This window comes from Sprattus sprattus (genome assembly GCF_963457725.1).
Source record: "Sprattus sprattus genome assembly, chromosome: 8".
NCBI classification, from domain to species: domain Eukaryota; kingdom Metazoa; phylum Chordata; class Actinopteri; order Clupeiformes; family Clupeidae; genus Sprattus; species Sprattus sprattus.
In genome coordinates this window covers 15909639-15931593 of record NC_137927.1, presented here as the reverse complement: position 1 = coordinate 15931593, position 21955 = coordinate 15909639, and the positions used below count along the sequence as shown (strand labels likewise).

The 21955-nt window shown below is 41.3% G+C and overlaps 2 protein-coding genes across 3 annotated transcripts; one reads left to right on the top strand and one right to left on the bottom strand.

The window, feature by feature from the left end:
• Nucleotides 1–349: 349 nt before the first annotated feature.
• Nucleotides 350–16418, bottom strand: wdr59 (WD repeat domain 59; the record flags this gene model as incomplete). The annotated part of the gene is made up of 26 exons (XM_080843299.1): nt 350–1091; nt 1303–1445; nt 1552–1675; nt 1835–1916; nt 2896–3046; nt 3270–3382; nt 3548–3629; nt 4051–4184; nt 6020–6173; nt 8137–8206; nt 8675–8825; nt 9035–9130; nt 9454–9618; nt 12070–12194; nt 12412–12541; nt 12816–12895; nt 13123–13279; nt 13556–13633; nt 13729–13845; nt 14200–14288; nt 14399–14436; nt 14591–14671; nt 14768–14853; nt 15083–15218; nt 15499–15548; nt 16365–16418. The coding sequence occupies 26 exons, from the start codon at nt 16416–16418 to the stop codon at nt 856–858; spliced, it is 2922 nt and encodes a 973-aa protein (XP_080699425.1). The 3' UTR covers nt 350–855.
• Nucleotides 16419–16550: 132 nt separating this feature from the next.
• Nucleotides 16551–21946, top strand: nob1 (NIN1 (RPN12) binding protein 1 homolog; the record flags this gene model as incomplete). Of its 2 annotated transcripts, XM_080843305.1 has the most annotated exons (10): nt 16551–16619; nt 16994–17126; nt 17279–17412; nt 17491–17562; nt 17665–17808; nt 17955–18104; nt 18237–18515; nt 20697–20794; nt 20885–21029; nt 21257–21946. In XM_080843305.1, the coding sequence occupies 10 exons, from the start codon at nt 16551–16553 to the stop codon at nt 21527–21529; spliced, it is 1497 nt and encodes a 498-aa protein (XP_080699431.1). In that variant the 3' UTR covers nt 21530–21946. The 2 variants fall into 2 exon arrangements, with proteins under 2 accessions (XP_080699431.1, XP_080699432.1); XM_080843306.1 differs by lacking the exon at nt 17955–18104.
• Nucleotides 21947–21955: the final 9 nt, after the last annotated feature.

Below are 21955 nucleotides of genomic sequence, written 5' to 3'. Positions count from 1 at the left end.
GGTATATACACACATTGTATCTTCATAGGCATTAAACAGCAAATGAAAATCTGTTTTATGGATAAAATTTTAAATATCCAGTTAAGAATTGATTTGTCTACGACTGATATGAAGGAAATCTTCGTGACCATGAGAAATGAGTCAACAGAGCAGCCACTGTATAGAAAACAAATAACAAGAGATAATCTATTCTTCAGATAGCCTCCCCACCATCTATAGTGAAATACCATGTCCCCATACTGACATGGAATTCAAAAGCATCCCCTGAAAAAACAATTAGTAAATCTTCTTTTGGTATACCTCTTCTGTATATTTGTACTCTGGAGTAAATCAGCTCTTGAATGTTTTCAAATAGCAGGAGACAAACATGCATTTGAACATTGTTTTAATCGTCTTATGGCAGACAGTCTGTATGCTGGGCAATCCTTTATGAAAATGTGAAGATTCAAGCAACCCCCAACATAGGGGTCTGATTCTTAAAAGTTTTAGTCACAAAAGGTGAGTGATTCTAAAAGTTAGGTACAATCTGCCAACAATAGGCATTAAGTAGAGTCAAACAAACATCGTAGGCACTAGATCAATGCCACTTATTCCATAAATAAACATCTTGGCACCACAGAAAACCATGAATTCAAGATATAAATTAAATAGGCCTTTGAGGTCACAAAGTGGGATGCCATCTAATGTGACCGCTCACCAAGCAGTGCAGTTGCGTGGTTCCGTCACGCAAACACTAAACTCTGTATGACCAATCCGACATTCAGTCATCTCCACGGCCTTTTCTCCATGTGTGATGGGAGTCCAACAGGCTCTAATGAGGCAGAGACCCAGCTGTGTTGTGGTGGTGGGGGGTTCTCAAAAGGTGCTCTGCAGCAGACAATGGCACCCACAGCCAGTAGGGCAAACCTCCTGGACACGGAACCACTCCATCATGTGGCTGGTGTGCCCGCCATGTCCACAGCTGAGGCAGAAGTTTGAGGAGCCACGCACTGCCACGTGGCAAATAGCACACTGGAAAGTGAAGCGCTTGCACACGGCACACTGGGTGCCTCTGGCCTGGCTCCGACAGTGACAGCAGTACACACCAAACTCTGGGGGGCACACGAGTGAGAGAGAGAGGGAGAGAGGACAAGATGAAAAAGGCAGATGTTGGACACCAGAAAAATCTATGAAATGAATTATCTTTGAATGGTAACATTATTGCAAACAATGTCAATAAGTAACAGTGGGCGTTCAAGAGATCTTGAACAGATGCAATCCCCACATAGCCTGGCTATTAAGTGATGTGCTTCTGAGACTTACCAATGCCCTTGTGTGGCTCTGGTGGACAGGATACAAACTTGAGGACCTCAGACCTCTTTTCCTTAAGACCCCAGCGATGCAATATTTCACCGTAGCACTTCTTAAAGTCATCAAACTGCAATGCATTGGCTGGATCAAGGAGCCTGTCGATGGGCAAAAAATAATGCGCAAGAAGAAAAGCGTCAAGTCAAGAGTCTTTTGTATCCAAGGTAACATGGTGCATCGGTCCATCTGAAGCTGCCTGATCACCTCTTGTTCATGTCATGCTGTTCTTTCTCCCTTTCACGCGGGTCACTGTACACCTGGTTGGCATAGCGATAATCGTCTGGGGATGACTCTCCCCAGGGTGGAGCATGTTCAGGGTCTCGACCAGCTGAGTGCAACAGATTCATGATGATCATAAAAATATTGTGACTTTAGGACTACCACCACAAATGACTTCATAACTATTTGTTTTAATAATTTGTCAGTATAATAATACATTTGACAATTTGAACTTAAACCACTAGTTAACAACATGCAGAGTTCTTACCAATATTCCAGGCAGTGGTGGTGGAGTCTGAGACTGTGCTGGAGCACGAGCCAGATGTGACTGAACTAGAGGTGTAGCTGGGCTGATGGAGGAGAGAACCGGGGAGAGGAAGTAAGAGGAGGAGAAGGAAGGACATTACGGATGAGAAGAGGTGTGGCAAGGAATACACATATGAGGGAGAGAAAAGGGATAAAGCAAAAAAGAAAATAAGAGTGAAAAACATCCACTTTAAAATGAGGTTTAGAAAAGCACTATAGAAGGTAATGTGGCATACATTTATTATCATGAACTCACAATTGAGCCCAAAATTCCCTCCTCCAGCTAAAATGTATTCTGGGCTATTTTTGTGCCAATTTCATTTCTCCCCCACAGTGGCTTTTCATACTCGCTGATCTGAATAATAATCAGATTATCAACATAATGTACCTCCTCTTCTGATTTAAATAATTTAATTCCAAGCAGCCATTCTGTATCTCTACTCATCGTGCGGCATCATCTATTCATAGCCTAAAATGACTGCTTGTCAAGTATAACATCATTCAGATCCTGAGATATGCCAAGTTTCACTGCTAATCAGATGATGGCTCAATGTATGAAACTCCAAAGCTGCATTTGGAGTGACTGTGAATATCAAATAGTCAACTGATGCACAGTGACTAAGAAAGAAAAACAAATCCAGTAAGTGTCTATAAAACTTACAATTCAGTCCAAAGTGAATGAAAATGTATTAAATTATATGAATGAAATGTGGTCCTATTCAAGGCCAAAAACTGAGTGCGGCAAAGTATGACAAGTTTGTATGACTGGTGTTGCTGGTGCACCACCAAACCTATTCAGAAGACACTAACTGTAAGCTATAACTGTAGGCTGTAATGTAAGCTAATTTTTTGCAGCTTCACATTAGCCTTATTTACTGCTTTTCCTGCACCCCACACAGACAGAGATGCATGCATAAATGTGAATAAATAGACTCTTCCTGGCAACCAGGTTCTATTCGGAGAGCGCAAACATTTGGCCACTTGGAGCAGTGGGGTTGGGTGGGGTGGGAGTGGAACACCTACGTAGCGCGAGTGGTGGGGGGCGAAGATGGCGGAGCGAGGGACGTGGTGTCCATACAGAGTGAAGTAGTCCTGTGGGCTGCCCTGGGCTTGGAACACACTGCACAGCATAGCCAGGCTCTGCACGTCACTCATCTGACTGTAGTGGTCCAGTCTGTCGTGTGTGTGTGTGTGTGTGTGTGTGTGTGTGTGTGTGTGTGTGTGTGTGTGTGTGTGTGTATGTGTGTGTGTGTGTGTGTGTGTGTGTGTGTGTGTGTGTGTGTGTGTGAAATATAGATAAAAGGTTTAGGGAGAAAAAAATGAGAGAGGTAGAGAGCTGGACAACACCATCTCAATTGAGTGAGAACACTTTGCTAAGAATGAGGCCTGCTACTCACAATGTCTCCAACAGGTGGCGTCCAAAGGGGTGTCTGGCCCAGGGGGTGTCAGCATCTGGGTCAGAATCTGGACTGAGGTCCACACTGGTGGCCGCAGAGGCCAAGGCCCACACCTGCAGAGACAGAGGGGAGCATCTCATGTAAAACTCAGACAATGAGCATTAAACATTCTCATACATTTCATGAACAACACATCATAGACAATATAAGTGGATGGTGAGATCATGTTTGTGTGTTTGAGTGTGATGACAAAGGAGTAAGGTGGTGACAGTCTGTACCTTGGCCAAGTCTCTCCGCCCCACTGCCAGCGCAGCCGCTGCATTCTTCTGACACGTGTCCTGTATGTCATTCACATTCAAACTGAAGAGGAAGAGACGGGGTGTATAGAAGTTAAAGTGCCACAGAGAGAGAGAGAGAGAGAGAGAGAGAGAGAGTCACATCAGCATCACATTACAATGTATCCTCAGGGAATGTTTATCAATTTATCAAGCACAAAATTAGGTAATTTTCTTATCCCAGAATTTAGTGAAATCAAATTGGCTATCTTTCCAATAACCAAACAAAAGGAACATTACCATAAAGGCTAGAAAAAGCATAGAAAAGACGTAAGCAGAGGCCATTATTGTGCCTTACAAAAAGGGAAATAGGATTCCTATTAGTGGTATAAAAATGGGTTATGTTACTATTCTGGGTTGATAATAAGACCAAGGCGATCTGATTGTTGCTGAGTCACAGGCTTAAAAGGGTCTGACTGAAAAGGTTTGAAGATATGGACACGCACACGTAAGTTTCCCCCAGGGCTTTGTGGACGGGCAGCAGGCAGGAGATCTCCTGGATGATGACCTTGCCTGCCGGCTTAATAGGCCTGTTGCCGTAGTCGCCACCTTCACGCTTGCTCTTCCAGCGGCGTGATTTCTGTTGCAGGAAAAGATTGCCAGAGTGGAGAAAATAGAGGAAGAGCAGAAAGAACAAAATGACATTGGGACTGAGGCAGGTTTCCACTTTGTTTCTGACTAATCTCAGCTGTGCCGATTTCCCCATACTGCAGGTATGCGTGACGTACACGTGCCTTTTCTCCAAAACGGAGGCCCAGCAAATGGACTCTCATTTTCTCACAAATGTTTCTGTTCTATGCTACAGGGAGCACTGCGGGTTGGGTGGGGACACCATTTCATTCCATTCCACCGGCATTTGGAGTCCCCACTGGAATTTTGGCAACAGAAATGCCCGATTAAATTCTGGCTCAAGTTAACTCATTTTCTCTCGAAACATTGTGTGGAGAAAATCAGACACGCTTTTAAAGATGCCGTTTCCAGATTTTGTTATCAAAAACATAAAAGTGCTTCGTCACCTACAATACGGATGTAATTCTAAAGGAACTTGAAATAAGATGGTCCCCAAAAACCCTATGTGTTCTATGCACCTTGATTCTTTATTTTAGCCGTTTTAGTTTTGAGACATAGAACAATGTACATACATGTAATTAAACAGAATGCATAGAATGCACAGGAACATTGGGACACTCTTGTAAGTCAAGATCTCTAAACAACATAATCATTGCAGGTCTTGAAGCACTTTTCTGCATCTTAAATTAACTTGAGAATAACTGGGTAAATAACACATAGGAACCAGAATTACTGTGCCCAAGTCAGCTGTCTAAGTTACAGTCTACTCAGAAGCTGATTGCATGGAGGTTAGCAAATTGAACATTAGAAAACAGTTTGCCATTAAAAGAGTTGAATCCAGACTTGTGACTTAACCCGGAAATAAAAATACTTTATTTATTTGAACCCTGATCTAAGACGGGAATACTGTAAGAAACTGGAAATGTGGCATTCCCCCAAATCTATCTCAGAATATGTGTCACCCAAGTCTACATTCCACCCTGTGAAAAAAAATATTATGAATTATTTCCTTTTAATTAACCAACTACAAAGAAAATATACCAATTGAAACGCTGCCCAGACTTAAAACTGTACTTAAAAGAAATTAATTGGTTAGTCTATTTCTGCCTACAATTTAATCTCTAAAATTAGACATTAAACTGCAAGGAATGGAAAAGTTAGGAATTACATGAAATCTTTTACAAATCAATTAAACTAAAAATAAAAGTTATGGAACACCATGGTTTCAATTCATTCAGCCACCTTCAACATGGTTTGTTAGTTAGGCAACACAAAAAAACAAGCACATTGAGGTAAAAGGAATCATTTTCACTTGATGCAGGTTAAGGGAAGTGAGATGAAGGATGAAGGAGTGATCAAAAAAAGACAGATAAAAAGAGGGAGAGGGAGATACGGAAAGAGAAAGGGGGCGGTCAGTACCGGACAGTCATGAATAGCCTGCACAGACCAGCGGCGAAGAATGGACTGAGGAGGCTTCTGCTGACAGGGAAGGAACAAAACCACAGGAGCAGACAAGAGGGGGGAGAGGGGCGCATGCCGCCATGCAAACACATGCACAAACACACACACACACACACACACACACAAACACACACACACACACACACACACAGAGGAGAGGAGAAACTGTGAGAACACACGATAAAAAACAAGCATGGGTGTGAACAGGAAACAAACAGACAAAAAAAACCCACACACACCAAGAAGTCAAGCAAGCCAAACAAACTGGGCGACACCCAAACTATTGAATAAAAAAGAAACCAGCCTGGAGCTCCTCTCAAACACCAATTTGTCAACTGGCACTGAGTCAGTCAGTCAGTCAGACTTGCGCACGTGATTCCCTACCCGCTCCTTGTAGTAGAAAGAGGAGATGGAAACTTGCTCTTTGTCGGAGCGAGTGGGGCTGCCGCTGTACAGCCGGAGAGAGCTTTGCGATTCAGTGCGCATCTTCATGGGCGTCAGCACCCCACTGTGGTAGGCTGAGAGCGCCGACAGCGACCTAGAGGAGGACACAGTTGGCATGCGGCCAATTCCAGGAGAGGGATCTCAGTAGATACCTTCAGAACACACGTGCCTGAACTACTCACTCAAGACAATTACATACACTCACAAACAAAGCTTTTTCCAAATAATTTTAATGTGTGAGTGTATTAAGTTCTGTTGATTTGACTGTGTTCGTTATCATGTAATTCACTACTTACAGTGCCCTCCACAATTATTGGCACCCTTAGTGAATGTGACCATAACAGGCTATGAAAAAATATATCTTTGCTGTTTATCATTTTGGTCTTTCCCTCAAAATATTCACAAAAATCTTACCTTTTCATTGAAGTAAAATTTTTGAAAGAATTATTTTTTCTGACATTACATAAAATATTTTTCTCCAAAACATGGGTGCCACAATTATTGGCACCCCTAGAAAATCCTATAATTAAAATCTTACTGAGGTATATTACCAGTCATGTTTTACATTTTTGAGTTCACCTGTTTCATTAGGAACTCTGAAGTGGTCAACCATGGCTTCTTGCTTCACAGAGGTATAAATATGAGGTGACACAGGCCAAATACCCTTAGTCATTCATCAAGATGGGAAAGTCAAAAGAACTCAGTGTCAAAGTGCGACAAAAAGTTGTTGAGCTGCTGAAAATGCTGAAAATATCTAAACAGTTGGAAATACCCACTTCCACAATCAGGGCAAGAGTTAAGAAGTTAAAAGCGACAGGAGATGTAATGAATCAGCCTGGAAGAGGACCTATCTGTAAATTGACCCCACGCACCGTGAGGAGGATTGATCGACTGGCAAAAGAATTTCCAAGGATCACAGCTGGATAATTGCAGAGGTTAGTTAAGACCTGGGGTCAGAAAGTCTTCAGAACTACCATCAAACTGCACCTACATCACCACAAGTTGTTTTTGAGGGTTGTCAGAAAAAGGCCTCTGCTGTCAATCAACAACAAACTAAAGTGCCTACAGTTTGCCAAATGTAAGTCAGACTTTTTTATTAGAGTTATATAGTCAGATGAGACCAAAATAAGGCTTCTTGGCAACAAACATAAAAGGTGGGTTTGGCGTAGACAGAAAGATAGCCATACAGAAGAGCACCCCATACCCACTTTGAAGTATGGTGGCGGATCTCTGATGTTGTGGGGCTGTTTTTCTTCCGAAGGCCCTCGACATCTTGTTAGGATATCTGGTATCATGGACTCCATCACATACCAGCAGATATTAAATAAAAACCTAACAGCCCCCTCTAGGAAGCTTAAAATGGGGCGTGGTTGGACCTCCCAGCAGGACAATGATCCGAAGCACACCTCAAAATCAACACAAAAATGGTTCACCGACAGCAGAATAAAGGTTTTGCCATGGCCATCACAGTCCCCAGACCTAAGCCCCATAGAAAATTTGTGGGAAGAGCTGAAGCTGAATCTGCAAGTGTCAGACCTCAGATCTGTGTCATGGGTTCACCAACCTCATCACGCATTATAGGAGAAGACTTGGAGCTGTTATCTTGGCAAAGGGAGGCTGCTCAAAACATTAAATTAAGGGGTGCCAATAATTGTGGCACACCTGTTTAGGAGAAAAGTATTTATTTAATGAAAAAAAAAAACGTTTTCTTTCAATAATTTTATTTCAATGAAAAGGTTAGATTTTTGTGAATATTTTGGGTGAAAAACCAAGAGGATTAACAGCAATGATATATTTTTTTATATCCTGTTTAGCTCATATTCACTAGGGGTGCCAATATTTGTGGAGGGCACTGTATATGCAAGACTGTTTCTAGGATAATATTGCAGTTCTGTCTGTTATGTGTACCTCACTGGATTGTCAACAGCAGAACTGTAATACATTTAGTTTTTCAATTTAGTGTCAACTTCCTCATGACATTGATGTGACTCATGTGAACAAAATGGCATATCTGGTGAATGCTGTGGATATTTATACAGAGAGAAAAAAAGATGTACCTGGGAGTTGGTTCTGTCGGAGGAAGTGAGCGATGCATAGTCGTGGGACGAGTGAAATACACCAGGGAACCTGTGGGAGAGAGCGCAACTCTCGCTGCAACAAAACTTGCATATACGGCTGACAGGGGCTAAAGGTAACTTCTCTCCTGTCAGTCGTACGGGCTCTCTACAGAGCCCGTAAGCATTATTATTATTATTATTTAAGCATTATTGCTTACTGTAGTAGACTAGTGATTTTAATTTTTATTTTTTATGCTTTTATTTCCTATCTTTTACTGTTTTTATTCCATAAATTTTCTTATGCTTTTATTTCCTATAATTTACTGTTTTTATGATCATGTACTGACCTTTTGCTTTTATTAATGTGAAGCACATTGTTATGCCATTGTGTATTTATGTACTGTATGTGAAGCACATTGTCTTGCCTTGCCTTGCCTTGCCTTGCCTTGCCTTGCCTTGCCTTGCCTTGCCTTGCCTTGCCTTGCCTTGCCTTGCCTTGCCTTGCCTTGCGCCTGTAAGAGCTGTGAAGGTCACTCACCTGTTCCACAAAACCGAGCTCCGGAGGTACGTGGGAAAGGGATGTTGGCGTCCTGGTAGGAGCCGTAGGTGTTGGTGACGCGAGGGAAGGCAGGCAGGGCAGGAGTGACTGGGTTGGACAGCACATAAGGGTTGGCTGCTGTGCCGTCCTCCTGTGGGGTGGGATGACAGGGAGGCCATATCTGATCAGCCCAAACTTATCGAGGATGACTTGAATAAAAGTGGGGAGAACTTAACGTGACCTACGTGACCTAACGTGACCTAACTTGACCTAACGGTTACAGCTTAAGTAGTGCATTTAGGAGTGTGGTGCCTACCAGACAGTGTAGACTCCACTGAGTCCACTGTGAGGCATACATACCATATCTGACTCCAAGCATGATACCAGCTGTCTGACACATGGTTCCAGACAGTTCTGGTTCCTTTTGACTTTCTGCAGAGATGTGTCTGTCAAAATCTGTACAAGAGAGAAAGAAAAAGACTCAGTACCAACACCGATAAAATACATCAAATAAGACCACAAATGAACCACAGTAGTACATTGCAGAGTTTTCATACTGTTTGCTTATAACAGTTATTAAATAGTACTGTAGTTATTAAATAGTACTGTAGGGATCTCTTGGAGTTCAGTATGACTGGGATATCTGCGGGGGAGTACTTAATACATTGCTTGATGCAGAGGTTAAACGATACTGGTAAAACCAAACCATTACTTTCCCATTGGTAACACTAGATTCAACACAGCAAGCCATTAAGATGGCGCACATCAACCATTACTACCTTCAGGATCTTAATCTTCATGGAAGATGAGATGGTGGTTGGGGGAACAAACTGGAAGGTGGGTGCTGCATTGTTGGGGTACTGAGCCGGGAACTTCACCACCAGCCGCACTCGGTTGGCACCACAATGTGCCGACACAAAACAGCTCCGATTCACAGCATCCATCTGCAGGCATAGAAAGCATGCAAATTTCAGGCATAGCGCTAAGGACAGCGGGAAAGGAATTGGGTCAGCATCAGATATACAACAATGATGTTCTGGAAGAAAATAATTAATGGCATTTTAATCTACCAAGACCTAGCAGTTCTTTTTTCTATTTCATTCACCGATGGAATCTACATTTACCATGAACCTTAGTCAGAATTTTATAAATACTTGACATGGTTCCAAACATTCTGTTTCACTTCTCTCATTTACAGTGGGTGTCAGAGATAAGGGAAGACATTATCATGGCATGCTGTGATTAGTTTTGACATTAGTCGGATGATTTGAGAATGGCCAGCTGCTCTGTCCCCCTGTCTCTGTGTGACACTGCAGTGTGACTTCCAAATGTATCGGTCAAGCTCTGCATGACATGGATGACATTGAATTTTTGTGAGATCCAGTCATTTGCCACCTTCCTCTAACTGCCTGTATTTTATAAACATACAGTGCCCTCCGCAATTATTGGCACCCTTAGTGAATGTGACCAAAACAGGCTATGAAAAAATATTTGTCTGCTGTTTATCCTCTTGGTCTTTCACTCAAAATATTCTCAAAAATCTTACCTTTTCATTGAAATAAAATTATTGAAAGAAAACATTTTAATTTTACATTAAATAAATATTATTCTCCTAAACGGGTGTGCCACAATTATTGGCACCCCTTAATTTAATGTTTTGAGCAGCCTTCCTTTGCCAAGATAACAGCTCCGTGTTCTCCTATAATGCGTGATGAGGTTGGTGAACACATGGCACGGATCTGAGACCATTCCTACATACAGTATCTCTCCAGATCCTTCAGATTCTTAGGTCAACGCTGGTACAATAGGTTTCAGCTCTTTCCACAGATTTTGTATGGGGTTTAGGTCTGGGGACTGTGATGGTCATGGTAAAGCCTTTATTCTGCTGTCGGTGAACCATTTTTGTGTTGATTTTGAGGTGTGCTTCTGATTATTGTCCTGCTGGGAGGTCCAACCACGGCCCATTTTAAGCTTCCTAGAGGGGGCTGATAGGTTTTCATTTAATATCTGCTGGTATGTGATGGAGTCCATGATACCAGGTATCCTAACAAGATGTAGAGGGCCTTCGGAAGAAAAACAGCCCCCCAACATCAGAGATCCGCCACCATACTTCAAAGTGGGTATGGGGTGCTCTTCTGTATGGCTATCTTTCTGTCTATGCCAAACCCACCTTTGATGTTTGTTGCCAAGAAGCCTTATTTTGGTCTCATCTGACCATATAACTCTAATATAAGTCTGACTTACATTTGGCAAACTGTAGGCACTTTAGTTTGTTGTTGATTGACAGCAGAGGCTTTTTTCTGACAACCCTCAAAAACAACTTGTGGTGATGTAGGTGCAGTCTGATGGTAGTTCTGGAGACTTTCCAACCCTAGGACTTAACTAACCTCTGCAATTATCCAGCTGTGATCCTTGGAGATTCTTTTGCCAGTCGAACCATCGTCCTCACGGTGCGTGGGGTCAATTTACAGATAGGTCCTCTTCCAGGCTGATTCCTTACATCTCCTGTTGCTTTTAACTTCTTAGCTATTGCCCTGATTGTGGAAGTGGGTATTTCCAACTGTTTAGATATTTTCTTATATCACTTAATCCGGGTTCCAGCAGCTCAACAACTTTTTGGCGCACTTTTGCACTGAGTTCTTTTGTCTTTCCCATCTTGATGAATGACTAAGGGTATTTGGCCTGTTTCACCTCATATTTATACCTCTGTGAAGCAAGAAACCATGTTTGACCACTTAAGAGTTCCTAATCAAACAGGTGAACTCAAAAATGTAAAAAAATGACTGCTAATATACTTCAGTTAGATTTTAATTATAGGATTTTCTAGGGGTGCCAATAATTGTGGCACCCATGTTTTGGAGAAAAATATTTTATGTAATGTCAAAAAAATAAATTCTTTCAAGAATTTTACGTCAATGAAAAGGTAAGATTTTTGTGAATATTTTGGGGGAAAGACCAAGAAGATAAACAGCAAAGATATATTTTTCATAGCCTGTTTTGGTCACATTCACTAAGGGTGCCAATAATTGCGGAGGGCAGTGTAGATTTCCCCAAAACTAGAGCAGTGGCATCTGTGGAAGCTACTTATGTTGTTGAATCATTTATGAAGTCCAGCCCAATTAAAGAAAACACAGGCATGGGAAGGTTGCTAGTCATTGCCTAGATTGGAATATGATGGCCACAGAAGGTGTCCACCAAACCCTCATCATGAGATGAGAGGGTTAAAAAGACAATAGAGGAAATGTCGTCATTTTTCCCAAACACCTCATGCTAGAGTACCCAAAGAGGCCCTATGTGCCATTTGTTCCTGGACAAGTTGCTAAAAAAATACATAGAAGAAAATGGAGTGAGTGTCATCACAGACAAGCTCTTTACAAAAGCACATCCCACTGCACCTCAACGTTGACATTGCGGATCTGGAGGTTGACCAGAGAGAACTCCTGCTGTAGGGTCTGGGGCAGGCCAGGAGCATCTTGCCGTCCGCCGCCCATCATTGCAGCCTGCAGGCCCTCCTGCTGGTCTGGGGAGAGATAGAGGATACATTCAAACCAACCTGACATTTCGTTCTGACAATAAGGCTCATGGAACTGGTGGCTTATCATAAAGCAATATTAGCCGGCAGACAGGAGCGACTCCAGCTGAAGGGTCGTGGTGGACATGAGCTTCTCTCAGGTAGGATGTAATGCACCGTTTCCACTGCCACCGATCTCATTTGAAAGCCCATGTCTACACCCTACCTTGCAGATTCTCTGAGGAGAGGCCTGGGCTCAGCGGGGGCTCAGAATCCTGGGAGGGCAAGGTCTTCTCTGACTCTGTGTTCAGGGCCATACCCTCCACAAGATCCTCCACAATGTCATTGGCACACAGCTCCAGAAGATAATAGAATGAATAGAATTAGAATTAATAAAATAGAATTAGTCACAGTGATACTTGATTAAACATGGTCAACTGCAGAATCAGTCAGCACAGGAAAAAAAAACTCAAATCCTTCATCCTCCACTTTTATTTGTAGGGACTAGTTTTCTTAAGACATTCTACCAAAAAATAAATTATAATAATAAAAAAAAACATGAATTGAATGAATGAATGAATGGTGCATTTATGCTAAGAATATGTAACCCAAAAGAGAGTGGATACCTACCTTCTGTAGTTGAGGATCCACGCGCCATATGCGCAGAGTCTGGTCTCTGGACCATGTGACTAGCTGATAGTCTTTGGAACCTAAATGAAAACAGACACTTCCTTAGAAGGGTAAATCTGAGGCATTTCTCATATCATGTAACAAAGACCAAATCCTCTTCAGACTGCTTTGCTTGCTTGGGTTGAAGCTAGTTCTAACTTTGCATCTCTGAACAACTCCACTTCACTAACATCCAATCAACCTATCCAAAAGTACTAATAGAAAAAGAATACAAGTGATCAGAGAAATTATTTGCTTTGAGGCTTACCCTCTTTTTGCGGTCTCCACTGGAACTCCAGCACCACATCGTCATGACCCACAAAAGCGTGCACAGGGCTATTGAGATCTAATGTGCTCCAGAGAAGCAAGCTGTTCTCCCGTCGCAGCTGGGGCACCATGACTGTGACCAGCCCATTAGAGAAGGGCTGCAGAGGAGATAGGAGGCCAGCAGCAGCATCAGCAGCAGCAACACAATGGAAGCATTATTTCCAACCAATTACACATACCACAAGATGTGAAAACACTTTTTCACAAAATACACTAATATCCAGCATTTCACAATGTAGGTTAAATAATGTTAGAATTTCAAGGAGTTCACACATTTCAACACCTACACTAACATTTGAGATGCACTTTATATTGAGCGCCACAGATGATATAGACGGCTTCATCTTAGGCATGGTGTAGTTGAATCAGCTTACCGTGTATCTTGCCTTCCACACAGGTACTTGGCAAGACAGGATGTTGAGGTACTTCCGAGGCTGTCTAAAGTCCCAGAACTGTAGAATGAAATAGAAGAGATGACAAACCTGCCCGACACGCAAGCCATATCAATGTTCGTCAAATCTGTACAAGATCTACAAGAGGTCCCTACCCGCACAGAATTGTCCTGGCTTGATGTTGCCAGGATATACTCATTGTCTGGGTGCCAGTCCAGGCCATGGATCTTTGACAAGTGGGCTGCAACATACTCCACAGCAGTATTTGGTTTCTAAAGGGAATTAACATATACTCTCAGACATAGACAGTGGGAAGCCATGTCTTGCATGGAGTACTAAAAGATTTGCCATGCCCACTCTATGGATACAAATAACATCTAAGTTTGCAACACATCAAGAAATTCTCTTTACACATTAAAGTGTAACAACTGGGTATAATACAGATCTAACATTTGGGTTATTTTAATCTGTGACAAATGAAATTAACATTTAATTATAGTTCTATTTAAAGATTAAAAATGTTTCTTCAGCCTGTTGTTTATTTCGTTCTTACTGTGAATTCAACAAAGCTGTTACATTTACATCATAAAGAGGACAATGCTAATACTGCTGTGTGTGACACTCACCCTTTTATCCCAGATTCTTACGTCTCCATCATGGCTAGAAGCTAGGCAGCTTGGATTTCGACGGTTCCATTTCACTTGGGATGCCCCAGCTAATCAAACCAGACAGATAACAGAGGAAATGCAATTATTTGACACTTCACTTTGATACTCTATATCTAACAGATAGAAATACTCTGAACCATACAAAAAGGACACTCACCCACTGCAGATAAGGCCACAGTTGGCTTCCGAGTGTCTCTGAAATCGCATGGCATTTTTATAATCCAATTTCATGGTTCAGTGAGGAAATAAATTACAGGATGCGCACACACACGCAAACACACACACACACACACACACACACACACACACACACACACCTGCCTTTGTTCCCAGACATTCTTAGTCATACCTTGTGTCCCAGATGTAGATGTATGTGTCAACCGAGCTAGTCACAAGATATTCTGGCTCAAACCAAGACCAGTCTAGATCACTGTGAAATTAAAGTAATTGATTCAACATAGATAAACAATTTAAAATATTATGATTTCATGTCAAATAAGGAGACCTGCCCAACAGCCTGTGTTACCTAATTACACGTGTGTGACCCTGTAGAGATGTGCTAGCCTCCCCACACCCATCACGCCAGACATAGAGGTCCACACGCTGGTTACTCTAAAAACAACAATGGTGGGTTATTGCAAAAATCTCCTTGACATCATCCTAGTGCAATCAACATGTTAGTGAAGTTCTGGAACAGACTAACAACAGGCATGGATAATGTTAAACACAGTCAACTTTATTATGATTTTAAATTGTTTAGATCAAAATACCATTGGTTTCCTTAGATTCCTAACACATTAGAGGGTTTTTTACTGAAAGAGAATGTGGGTCTCAAACTTACAGATGCAGCAAAAAGATGTGCCTCTGATTTGTGTGGATTCCACTGCACAGTGCCCACGTCCCACTTGCTCTGTCGCCCAATCTTCCGTGGGGTCTCTGAAGGAATCTCCAAGTTAACCATGTAGAGGAAACGCCGTCTGAGAGAAACACACGCTCAATCACTAAAACCTCACAAGAGAGACCCATAAGAAGGACTAGAATTATAACAACATGATTACTTTAAAGAATAAAACAATTCAGTGTAAACTGATTTCCAAACCAGAAAAGTGAAATTATGTTCACGAGTACTGAATGACATTCCAAATCAAACAAATCTCGTATAAATCATCACTCCAATCACTGAATTACTTAAAACTTTCCCTCAGCTATATTGAGAGTAATTTTCACATTATGGTGTTAGATTCTGTAGGTACACACCCTGACAGTACAGCATGGCGACCAAGGCAATCCACTGACATGGCGGTAGCCTGAAAAGACATCAGAAAGGCTTGCTTTACATTAAATTAAGCCACTGGTAAAACAACAACATTAAACAATAAACAATAAAAATAAAAACACAACAACTTCAGAGTTTAAGTACTACCGCCCATTTTGTACTATTACAAACATGACTGCATTCTTTCAATAACTAGTAACTTAACAATGCAACAACTGTTACATATGGACCCCACAAATACAGCCTTCGATAGTAAATAAAAAAAAATAAAGTCTAGGATACACGCAAAACGTATTGCGTTAGTTAAATGCCTGCTCAACCATTTACACGGAGTTAGGTTAATCTGAACCATTTATGTTTGTCATTATTTCTGCAAACAACATGAAGTATGCGTATCACAGGATAAGGACACCATCTGAATTTCAAATGGACGCTAGTTCCATTTACGGATATGATTATTACTTATATCTACGACTACTGACAAGATATGAAATGTAGCTATATACAGGTAGGTTATAGCCTACGTGAAGTGTGGTGGCTTTAGTTGCATGCCATTGCCAATATCATTCAAAGCACAGATAAAACACTGCAATTATGCCAACCATCCTTTTAACTCACTTAGCTACGGTGTTTAGCAAAAATAACATTAAGTAGCTAAAGTATTTGCAAGGAGCTAAGTTACCCATGTTCTTCCACGAAAGGATTTGCAACCTTTGCGGTCCTTGTAACGACAATAACTCTTGTACAGCATCTGCTGAGCTGTAATAAAACTTGTACAGCATCTGCTGTGCATTCATTGACCCTTCGGATCATACACAAATAAGCCATTATAACAAAAGTATTCTACCTGTGCATCTCTGAACTCCACCACCACATTCTCACTGCTCCAGCGGGCCGCCATATTTCTTTCACTTTAACAATAACAACAAAGTCACGAGGTTGAAAATAACCATAGAGCTTCAAGAAAAAAAATCCCAAAACATCCTGCATTATCTCAAGTTACGCGAGACGTGAGAAGTCAGTTCATTTCAAGATGGACGCCGCCACGGTGGAGCATGTTGTCGCAGATGCTGGAGCGTTTTTGAAAAAGACCCCACTTCAGGTGTTTGTTTCCTCATGTATTTCGCCGCATTTAAGAGCTTCCACATTGCCGTAGGCATAAAAAGCAGAGACATTTGCTTTATGTAATTATTTGCTCTGTCATTATAAAAATGGCCGTTACCTACGTGACTGTTTCGTATCCATCATTAAACTGTTTCGTATCCATCATTAAACTGTTTCTCAGAAGTAGCCAGTTACCATACCTATCTAAGCGATCGTCAACACCTTTTCCGTGTTTACTAATGTTATAATTAGTTAATGCAACTATTTATGGCAGCGGGATAATGCGGCTAATGTCAATGACGCATGTGTTTATTGTTACTCGCTTTGGACCTCTGGTCCTCACTGGATGACTGAATGTTTGTGACATTTTAGGAAATTGGGCAAAACATCTACACATTGAAGGATGTCGTGGATGAAATTCGGGACAAACCAACGAAAAGAAGTTTATCCTTCCTACCCTACACCCTTATCTTCAAGGACCCTTTTCCAGAGCACATACGATTCGGTAGGGGATTGACACACCAGACTATTTTGGATTTATTTGTTTTACTGCACAATCACACACTCAAACATAACCTTCTCATTTCCTTCTAGAGTCCAGGAAGGTATTGTAACAATAGTTTATATGTTTTGTGTGTTCCTTGTGTAATGTTACAGTGACCGAATTCGCCAAAAAGACTGGAGACTACCCTAGCCTCTCCGCCACAGACATCAAAGTTTTGGCTTTGACTTACCAGCTTGAACTGGAGAAAGTCGGTTCCAGCCACTTAAGATCTGAACCCGTTGTAAAGGTAATGCAATAACAAAGATATACACAATGATTCAAAATTGCATTTCATGTGAATCTAAACTCATGATGATGCATACAGGTTCAAGTTTGCAGCACACGGCGACATCCAGAGGCTCCAGATAACATTGCTGGATTTCACTTTCCCCAAAAGGTAAGGTTGCTTTTTGTATAGTAGTTTTCACATCAGTATTGAAATAATAATTGTTCTAATGCTTTAAAATGCATTGATATTTTGTCTTTTTTCCTGGAGTAGAAATCCTCAGAGCCACATGTCCATAGCCAAGCCAACAGAGAGACCTATGCACACTTTCAGGATTCTGACAATGTTGAGTTTAGCAGCGCCCAGTTCTGGAGGACTTCTTTACCTAACATTGAAGCTGACATCTTGGAGATGCTGGTGAGGGAGAATTCTTACTGTGATTTTTCATACCTCCCACATCTAGAGTATTAATACTAAACACGATGCAGATGGCTGTCAGTCAGACCATTGTAGAAGCTGCTGGTGTTTCAGAAGTTGGTGTCTGTTTATTTTCTTTGAAACAGAATATCAAAGACATTACAGAGCCAAATGTCCAGAGTCCAGCCCAGACTCAAGATGTGACATCTTTGCCCTCTGAGACTGTAGCGTTTAACAGCTTTCAGTTCTGGAGAGCTCCTCTACCTAGCATTGACTCTGATCTTTTGGAACTACTTGTAAGTAAAATGTAGTCAATCAGATGTCACTTATCTAAAGGGGTCTCTTAATACTGTGTGTGAAATCTGCACATACTTAAAACGATTAAATAAGGATTTATAATACAGCCGTTTGCTATTACCGTGGTACAGGGTGCAGATGCCATCTCTGCTGGAGGCGGTGAGGTGTCTGAGACGCTGGAGTCTGAGGAAAACACTTCCATTGACTCTGGAAAGGGGGAAGACTTAGACATAGTCAGCACTGGCTCTCAAGAAGGAAGCGAGGAAGAGAGGGAGGAGGCTGATGATGAGGATGATGGTGGCGGCTGGATCACTCCAAGCAACATCCGACAGCTCAAATTTGATGGTAGCCATGGCAAACCTGCAGCAGATGTTAAAGTGGGCTGTGTGACCACTGACTTCGCAATGCAGGTACAATTTTCAAATGTTTCAGTCCTTCCAGGGTCTTGCAAGGGTTTGTTGTAGTTGTTGCGGCCAAAAGTGACTGAATTTGCTGCAGGAATTCTCTAAAATATATAGTCTGCTCAACTAAATTGAAGTTGTAATGAAACTATTTTATATGATATAATGTGATCATAAAAATTATCACATTTTTGTCACCTGCATACCTGTCAAGTTGGCATGATTAAAACGTGCGAGGTCAGTGATTGGAATCCGTGAGCCACCCCTTACTGCCCACACACACACACACACACACACACACACACACACACACACACACACACACACACACACATAAAGAGACAACACATGCAACCCTGTTGTTACATTTGTGCGGCATTTCAGAAACAGGTCTGTGTTGACCCCATAGAGATATGATGTAAGTGATGTAAGTGGTGCTGAGTCATTGTTGATTTGTAGCATATAGCTGCTACCCAGATATAATGAGCTGCACAGTGTGGACAAGGCAGTCTCTTACTAGCACTGTGCAGCAGTTCATCTTTGGACTAATACTACTAAGTGTAAAAATCTGTGAGATTCAGTGTGACATACGTGAGACATGAAAAATCTGACACTCAAGGATAAAACTTGATGGGTTTGCCTGACGGCACGGATAATTAACATAAAGTCTAATCAGTCCACTGAAAATGTTTCCGCTAACCCAGGGGTTTTCAACCGGGGTCCGTGGCCGTGGCGATGGCATATATTTTTATAAATATACCTGGGCCTGTAGACATATTTATATCAATCTAAATAGTCTGAATAGCCAAGTTACATTGCCAAAATTACTGATGTTGACCTAAAGTCAGTGAAGAAATTACACTGACAAGTGCTATAGGCAGAATACGTGCGGGGGGAGGAGGTGTGGCGGTTAGCGACCTTCCTGGATAATTTCGCATATTTAAGTGTTATAGACAGAATATGTGTGCGGGGGAGGGGGTGTGGCAGCGGCGGTTAGAAACATGAAAAAGAAGGCTGGGTACAGGGCTAAAATGTTTTGAGAATCACTGGCACATAAGTGGGCCGCGGATTACTTTCTAGTCAGAATGGTGGTCCCTGGGACAAAACCAGTTGAAAACCCCTGCACTAACATAATCGCTTTAATGAGAAAAGGCAAATGCATCAATAGGTGAACATGGACCAAAAATATTTACAGTGGAAACTGTACTAACATTTCAAGAGAAATAATGTCCATTTAAATGTCATCACAAACAATTGGAGCTACCACCACGGACTAGCCTTCTTTATTATATATATTTTTTTTTAAAGAAAAATGTATTACTTTACAATAATTGCATCTGTCAAGAACAACTCAATTATTTTTTCTAGCACTATGTGCTGCCATCTATAACTTTAGGCAATATTAACATTTGCCTTCATATAGCGAGCTTTAATTAAATTCTGAATCTTACTAATAACTTAAAATAAAAAATTACATTACAAAATGTGAATATAAATTACATGAATATTAGAACTCTTCTAAATATGAGAGCCATTACTAACTTCAAACCCAAGTTTCAAGCAGAGATGTTCAAAGTCTTGGCTTGTTGACTGATCTTAACCTGTCCACTTACAATAAAGTCACTCTATATTTATGAAATGAATGGAAAAACTATTGATCTATGGTTATTACTGAGGTACTGTCTTTCAGTTTTGCTGTATACAATTTTCTACTTTCAATAGTTTGCATATCCTTTTTCTGTAATGAGTCACGCTCCAAACTTCCACCTCAGTGCAAAGAAGCACATAGCTAAAGACGAACTCACACAATTCCCATGTCAAGCAAGGTCCAAGGATTCTTAACCATAAATCCTGAAAAGTAATAATAAATACCATGGCTTCAACCTCAAACGCTGTATACAAAACCTGCAACCTGTGGGATAGGGGTCGATTAATGCATCACTACTAGCCACCCAGGCTATTTCCTATGCAGTTTTGTGTTCAGTGTACAGAACCCAGTAAAAATGTATTCACCGCCTTTGCAGCAGTGATGAATTGCCAAAACATTGGTTTGCAAGTTAGCTACCTGTTTGCTTGTTTCAGCCTCTTCAATCATTCCATCGGTCTGTTGTTTATGTATGCAAGGCAGTTGATGCCCATTGCATCAGCAAGCCAAGGAAGATAATGTTGTAATATTTATTTTCTTGTCAGAATGTTCTCATTCAGATGGGACTGAATGTCCTGTCTGTGAATGGCATGCTCATCAAGCAGACGAGGAACTACATTCTGCGCTGCCATGCATGTTTCAAGTGAGTGATCTGTAACTGGATACTTTTCATGAGCAATCTCCACTTATTCTGTGACCTGATATATTTTCATGTCTCTGGTGTTATTTGAAGGACTACAACCAACATGAACAAGGCGTTCTGTCCACACTGTGGCAACACCACATTAAGGAAGGTGGCTGTTACCATCAATGAGGATGGGAGCACGCAGATGCATTTCTCCAGGAACCCCAAAGTTTTGAACCCAAAAGGACTGAGGGTACGAGAATTCATTACTTTTAATATCCAATCAATGCTCAGAGATTTAAGGATCTATGACTGTGATTATTAAGATGTTGCACTGAAATATTTTAACCCTCAATGGCCACATCTTCAATGTTTTTACTCCTATTTTTCCTCTCTCAAAAATCCATGTCAACAGCAATACCTAGTATGATGTGCACTTTTAAATCCTAATGTCTCTCCTGTTGATTGCCTTTTGTGTAGTATTCCTTGCCAAAGCCACAAGGTGGTAAACACGCCAGTAATCCCCACCTGGTGGAGGACCAGCAGTTTCCCCAGCAGAGGGTGTCCAGAAAGGCACGGCAGAAGACGGAGGCTTTCGACCCAGACTACCTGGCTGGCAACTCTCCATTCATTCAAAATGATGTCTACAGCCGTTCTGCCAACTTGCAAATTAGGGACACCCAGGGTGTTGGTGGTGGCCGCCGTCGTGCTAACCCCAATGCTGCTCACAAGAAGTTTGTCAAAAAGAAATGAGAACTACAATTGGAAACATAACCTGGATGAGTAGAGATTCAATATTTGTTTTCATTTAAAACTCAACCTTTGGACTTATCCAATGTTTTTCAATGGGTGTATTTCCCTGGTATCATGGTGTAAAATGTCATTATTCTATCGATATTACAGCTTAAGTGTATTACAGTTTGAGACAAGTTTGAGAACATAAAATGCAAGATTTACAAGGTTTTAATGGATTATACAACATTTTGACTTCGGATCCAAGGATTATTAAAACATATTAGAAGATTTGTGGTTATGTAACATATCAAAAAGAGGGGAAAGAAAAATGTAGACATGGCATCCAAAGGCAAAACCATCATTGTTTCAAGTCTGGAGATTATCCCTTTTCCATTGTAACAAGACAACAATATTTATTAAACATTTAAAACCCAATATGTTCAT